The sequence below is a fragment of the Photinus pyralis genome, unplaced genomic scaffold (assembly GCF_008802855.1).
Source record: "Photinus pyralis isolate 1611_PpyrPB1 unplaced genomic scaffold, Ppyr1.3 Ppyr1.4_LG8, whole genome shotgun sequence".
Taxonomy (NCBI): Eukaryota; Metazoa; Arthropoda; class Insecta; order Coleoptera; family Lampyridae; genus Photinus; species Photinus pyralis.
In genome coordinates, this window is record NW_022170819.1 from 6,010,825 (window position 1) to 6,016,996 (window position 6,172).

The window sequence follows — 6,172 nt, forward strand, 5'->3', positions numbered from 1 at the left end:
CGTTATTGGTCGCTTTTCGGCGCTTTAAATCGTATAAGTACCTACAGTAAAATTTTAATAATAATTGCACTGCCTTTATTTGAATATTATTTTAATCGCTCGTTATGATAATAAACTTTCGATTTTTGTTCAAAGTGGGTAATTGAGTCAATTACGCGTGCCCGTAACGTACGGTAAATCGTATGGGTAAACATATACCATTCCTTATTAGAACATTTGCTCAAGAAGACAGTGAAATTCTATGTATAATTGGATTAAAATAAGTAGAACAGTACTTGAAGAATGAGGTAATTGTATTTACTATAAATAGAAGCAGGTAACCAGGTTCAGCACATTGAAATCGTGATCAAGTTTTCAAAAACATTATTTGTTGAAGTGCATGAAGCGGAAATTTAACAAAGTTTTCGTATTCCGATTCAACTTTTTCAAGATTTATTCATTAATTGGTAAACTAGTTATTATTTGAACCATTACCACAGTCTACATTATCGTCAGTACCTATTGGAAAAAACTGCAGACCGAATAAGAAACTCCACCATAATGACAAGTTAAAAAGTAATCGTAAACGATTTACATAAAGCGCATTTCCACTTGCATTCATTTCCCATTTGTAAGATGCAACTTCTGTTAAAATCGTAAAAATCCGACCACAAATATGAAAGATAGCGTTGCACATGGGCAATCCATTGTTGACGTGCTACTTCAATTTCAGTTTATGAGAAGAATTTCATTTCAATGCTTTTCTAAATAAGAAAGTTGGAACTGCGCATGCGCAAACCTAAATTTTAAAACTAATTTACTATAACTAACTAATAAACTAAGATTTTCCTTTGTTCCAAGCGCCTAAGTATCAAATTTCACTTAAATAGTTCCATAGATAAAAAAGTTGGCACGGCGCATGCGCAAAATAAAATTTTGAAACTGGCGCTAGATTTTCCTTTATTCCAAGTGCCTATGTATCACATTTCATTTAAATTCTTCCATAAATAAAAAAGTTGGCACTGCGCATGCGCAAAACCAAATTTTGAAATTGGCGTTTGATTTTCCTTTATCCCAAGTGCCTATGGATAAATTTCGTTTAAATTCTTCCATAAATAAAAAAGTTGGCACTGCGCATGCGCAAAACCAAATTTTGAAATTGGCGTTTGATTTTCCTTTATCCCAAGTGCCTATGTATCAAATTTCGTTTAAATTCTTCCATAAATAAAAAAGTTGGCACTGCGCATGCGCAAAACCAAATTTTGAAATTGGCGTTTGATTTTCCTTTATTCCAAGTGCCTATGTATCAAATTTCGTTTAAATTCTTCCATAAATAAAAAAGTTGGCACTGCGCATGCGCAAAACCAAATTTTGAAATTGGCGTTTGATTTTCCTTTATTCCAAGTGCCTATGTATCAAATTTCATTCAAATACTTTTATAAGTAAAAAAGTTTGCAATTCGGTTTATAAATGGTCGAGATGCGAAAAGGGCACTGTGAATTTTGAATCGATTCGATTCAACTTTTGGCATTGCGTATTATATGGCTAAATCTATGCCCATATTGAATTTCATGCAATTCAGTTCATAACTAACGGAGATGTAAAAGCGATCGAACATTTCTAAACAAAGTTATCGTTCACACGGACAGATAGATGGGCAGACAGACAAAGGAACAGACGGAGAGACCAACCGGCAGGCGACAGATAGCAATGCAAAATTATAAACGATCTCTAGGATCGTTAATAAACGGCAAAAGTGTAAAATTATGGAACATGTAAAAAACGGTTTTTTGTTTTTTTTACAATAACTTTTTTTGTAAGCGGTACAGAAAAAATTCCTTCCTTGGTACAAGACTCGACACCATAACGAACCAAATAGCGAAAAAAGTAGAACAATAGCTCTTAAGATAAAAAAACTAGTAGCGTCGCAAAGTTAGCGGACGGACGGACGGACGGACGGACGGACGGACGGACAAAGTGGCCACAATAGCGCGTTTTTTTTTTATTTTTGTGGAAATGCGCTAAAAATGTGAAAAAATGCATATTTTATGCTTAATATATTTTTAATTTGTTACAAATTAATTACAAGAAACCTGGCAAGGAATTTCCCTTAAAAAGGGAAGAGTAGACTCGCAATCAGCTGTCTATTTACACACTAAATTCCTTCAGAACTTCGACGCGTTTGAAAAATAGATCCATTCAGTTTTTCATTAGTGTGTAGTACGTTCCAAGCAAAACAAGCATGATCTAATAATATAATAATTATAATAATATACTAATACTTCCTCCCTATATTAGGCACATTTTTTGAAATTAAAATAATCCTGAATTACTTTGTATAGGAGTCCTTCCTCTAGTGAAGTCCAAGGTAAGTTGGGGTGCCTCGCCCAACGCTTGTATTCACCTTGCAAAAAATTCGTTGTTTTTTTTCCTGAAACATGTGAATCGGTAAGTAAGTTAGTAAGTAAGTAAAAGAAAAATAAACCGGACGTCAGTAAGTAGTTTTATTGGTAAGCTAAGACAACTCAAATAGGTACCTACTTTAGGTAAGTAAAATAACGTTCAAAATAGGGAATATTCCTCTAGGTTCAAAGTTTAAATGAAGATAAAAATAAGTACTTACTTTTCAGGCATAGACAAACCCGTTTGAACCCCCAACCGCGCTATAAGTGCCACTTTTATTAATGAGTTCAGAAGGCTGTATTAATTTTAATATCATCCTCATTGTACCAGAGAAAGTCATCATTCTCGGGCCACTTTTAGACGATAACTTCCGGTCTACAACCTATCAGAGATACCTATGTACCTTTTTTCTCCACCAAGACATAGTCGCCTTTTATTTGCTGAGATGGGCCCATGCGGGTGGTCATCTGTGTCAGAATCATCAATACGGTAAGCGCGGTTATCAGTAGCAGAGATTCTTACAGTTTTCCAATCATGCTTATGCTTCTTCTTTGGAGGGTGTTTCTGGACACACTTGCTAGTCGCTTTTTAGTTGTTGTGACTTATTTTGATGAGATTGTAATTTTTTCTAATTGTATTGTAGGTACCTTTTTAGAGCATTTTCCACAAAAATGAAAAAAATGCGCTATTGTGGTCACTTTGCCCGCCCGTCTGTCTGTCCCTACGGCCATTAAATCGCTATTAGTTCTTTATCTTAAGAATTGGGTGCATTGATCACAACACGGGCCCAGTTGCGATGGAGGTCAGATAACTCATTTCCTACTTGCAAATGGAGTAACTGAGCCGTTGTAACAAATTTACGAAGCACCTCATTTATCCGGATAACATATTTATTTAAGAATAATCTTTTCTCTGCAACAGACAGGAGGAGGATAGAATTTCAGGACATGTCTAGGTTTTTGCGTATGGGCCATTTCTGATGATTTTGGAAATGTCTCACAATTCCTACTTCCAGATGAAGCACACTTAATCCTGACCTCAACCAATTCCGACCTGAGAATGGTTCAAGATTGTCGAAATGTCGTGTATAATTTCATACATGCCAAAAACCAAAAAAACTTGGAGCGCTACTCCATTGGACTACTACCAAACAATCAAAAGTTGATTTCTGTGCATATGGTTTTCCAAACATCCTCGTATTTGAGATATAAATAGAAAATTTAAGTTTTGTCAGTATACGTATATATCTGTATTCTGTGGTTTTGCTATTCCAAGGCAAGCGAATTCGAATGTAAACTAAATTTCAATCATTCAATGGCTATCAAGCATTTTGATTTTTCCGAATTAAATGTGTACCTATCTACTTAAATATTACCTATAGATAGCTCTCCGTCAAAATGCACCTGGTCATTAAAGAAAATTAATAAAATTCATTTTTTGAAGATCGATATAATTCCCAACGAAACCAATGTACAATAACCACATCTTTTTGTTAAAATAAAACAGGAACACGGGCCCACCTTCCACACAAAATAAAATTAAATACTTACACAAGTTATAAGACAAGGCTTATAAATGAATAATGAATTTCATTTATACAGAGGAGTCAACATGTCCATCATTCTGTGGCGGCAATCACAAATAACTGGATGTCCCAGCGACCCCGTGGCCTGTCGTCCCAATTACCCAAACTTACCTACCTTACTTAAGAGTTATTCAATGAGCTTGTATTTCTTTGATAGAATTCATGTTGATGTTCGATTGGTGTGAGTCCAAATGGGATAAATCTACAGTATACCTTCAAGGCCCTCCAACAGTTTTCTTCAACCACAAAAAATATTATTATTTTTACACGATTTCCTATTTTACGGAAAGTCGACCCACACTTTGTAATTTTAAATCGAGTTACCCTATTTTTGCTTCAGATTTTCGGCGCTTCTGATTCCGAGCTGTCGACACACGTGTCCATAAAGTTAAAAAGTTGTCAGCGCTGACAAAAGCTGCCCGGTATTTGACGTATGCAAATCAATGTTAAATGGAGCTTTCAGGAGAGCAGGCTGCAGTTTTATTGCTCCTTAGTCATTAGTGACAATTTTGCAAGCAAGATAAAGCCAATTTTAGTAGAGTACGCCCTAGTGTTATATTAAAAATTGTCTCTTTTGGACTAATAAGAACCATTTGTCGTTTAACTTTAAATTTCGATTTATCGGTTATTTTGTTATCAGAAACTTTCTACTCGTGAAAGACCTATTTGCATGCTTAAAATTTAGGTGATATTCTACTCTTTCGCCACCTATCGGCATAAACCGCAGCACCGCCCATCTTACCAAATGAACGTAAATAACAATCCAGAAATCGGAAACCAGAGTGAACAAATCATTTCGGTAAAAATCGAAGTCAAACTGTCAGCGCGCAGGAAACTTGCGGCTGTGATTATACAGTAATCAATGCTTGCTGGTAAGGAACGTGAAATTTCTACGTAATAACGTAAGCGCTCCTGCACACGCACACTGTATATAAGTCTTTTGAATTTCCCTCTCTTTTGAATAAAATTTAAAATTCCTGATACTTTATTTACAGTAATCACAATTATATTTATAAAATCTATAAATCTTTATTCTTTATGTTTTGAGATCGAATATATATTATTTTCTAAATTACAAATAATTAAAACTATTTAAGCATTCAATTGACTAAGTATTTCAGTTGAGAAAGTTGCCGCCTGAGTGAGCCACCGCATTCTTTCCTTTTGTGACATCGTTTTTCAGAAATTAACAGAAATGAGCACAAAACCAGCAAAAGTTCATAAGGTATTATTAATAATCATTTAATTGTCTTTTATTAATCTTCTAATGTTTCCCTTGCTTTAGAAAAAGAGGGAACCGCTACCATCGGTCCAGGTTTTCGGCAGAAAGGTAATTATGTTACACGTGTTTTTTGGAGGTTACAATTAGCATCAGCAAGTAAAGAGAATTTTACAAGAGTGTTTGTTTTTAGAAATCTGCAACCGCAGTTGCATATTGCAAACGTGGTAGAGGGAATTTGAGGGTAAATGGCCGTCCTTTGGAACGCGTTGAACCCAAAATGTTGCAAGACAAATTGCAAGAACCCATCTTGTTGTTGGGAAAGGTTAGTATAATAAGATGTACTTACTATGCGATCAAAAATGAGTCTGCCCAGTCACTTTTGGAATTTTTGTTTACATGAGAAATCGTACTTAACCTGAGCTTCCAAAGGTCTCGACAGCCACTCATTTTTGATCGCCCGTTATTATGGATGAGCACACTCAAGCAGAAACATTAGTGTAGTATACCAATTAATTGATTTGCAAGTGCTTCGTGACGTTAGTTTATACTGTTAAAACGGTTGTGTTGTATTTGTATACAACGAATTTATCTGTATATTCTCAATCCTTTTTTTTTAAGGAAAAATTTGCTGCAGTTGACATCAGAGTACGTGTGAATGGTGGTGGTCATGTATCACAAGTGTACGCGATTAGACAAGCCATTTCTAAAGCTTTGGTAGCCTATTATCAAAAATGTAAGTTCATGAGCTCGTATGACTTTTGAGTAACAGCTGTTTTTTAAGATGTTGATGAAGCTTCAAAGAAAGAATTAAAAGATATCTTAATTCAGTATGATCGTACATTGCTCGTAGCTGATCCCAGAAGGTGCGAACCCAAAAAGTTTGGTGGTCCAGGTGCTCGTGCGCGCTATCAAAAATCGTACCGTTAAGATTTTACAACTCTTTTGTTGTATTAATAACTACAATAAACAAAATTTATAATTAA

The 6,172-nt window shown here is 35.1% G+C and overlaps 1 protein-coding gene across 1 annotated transcript; it reads left to right on the plus strand.

Moving 5' to 3' along the window:
• Positions 1 to 5,088: 5,088 nt before the first annotated feature.
• Positions 5,089 to 6,172, plus strand: LOC116177724 (40S ribosomal protein S16). Its single transcript, XM_031496794.1, has 5 exons — positions 5,089 to 5,192; positions 5,253 to 5,297; positions 5,380 to 5,511; positions 5,808 to 5,922; positions 5,971 to 6,172. The coding sequence occupies exons 1-5, from the start codon at positions 5,163 to 5,165 to the stop codon at positions 6,114 to 6,116; spliced, it is 468 nt and encodes a 155-aa protein (XP_031352654.1). The 5' UTR covers positions 5,089 to 5,162; the 3' UTR covers positions 6,117 to 6,172.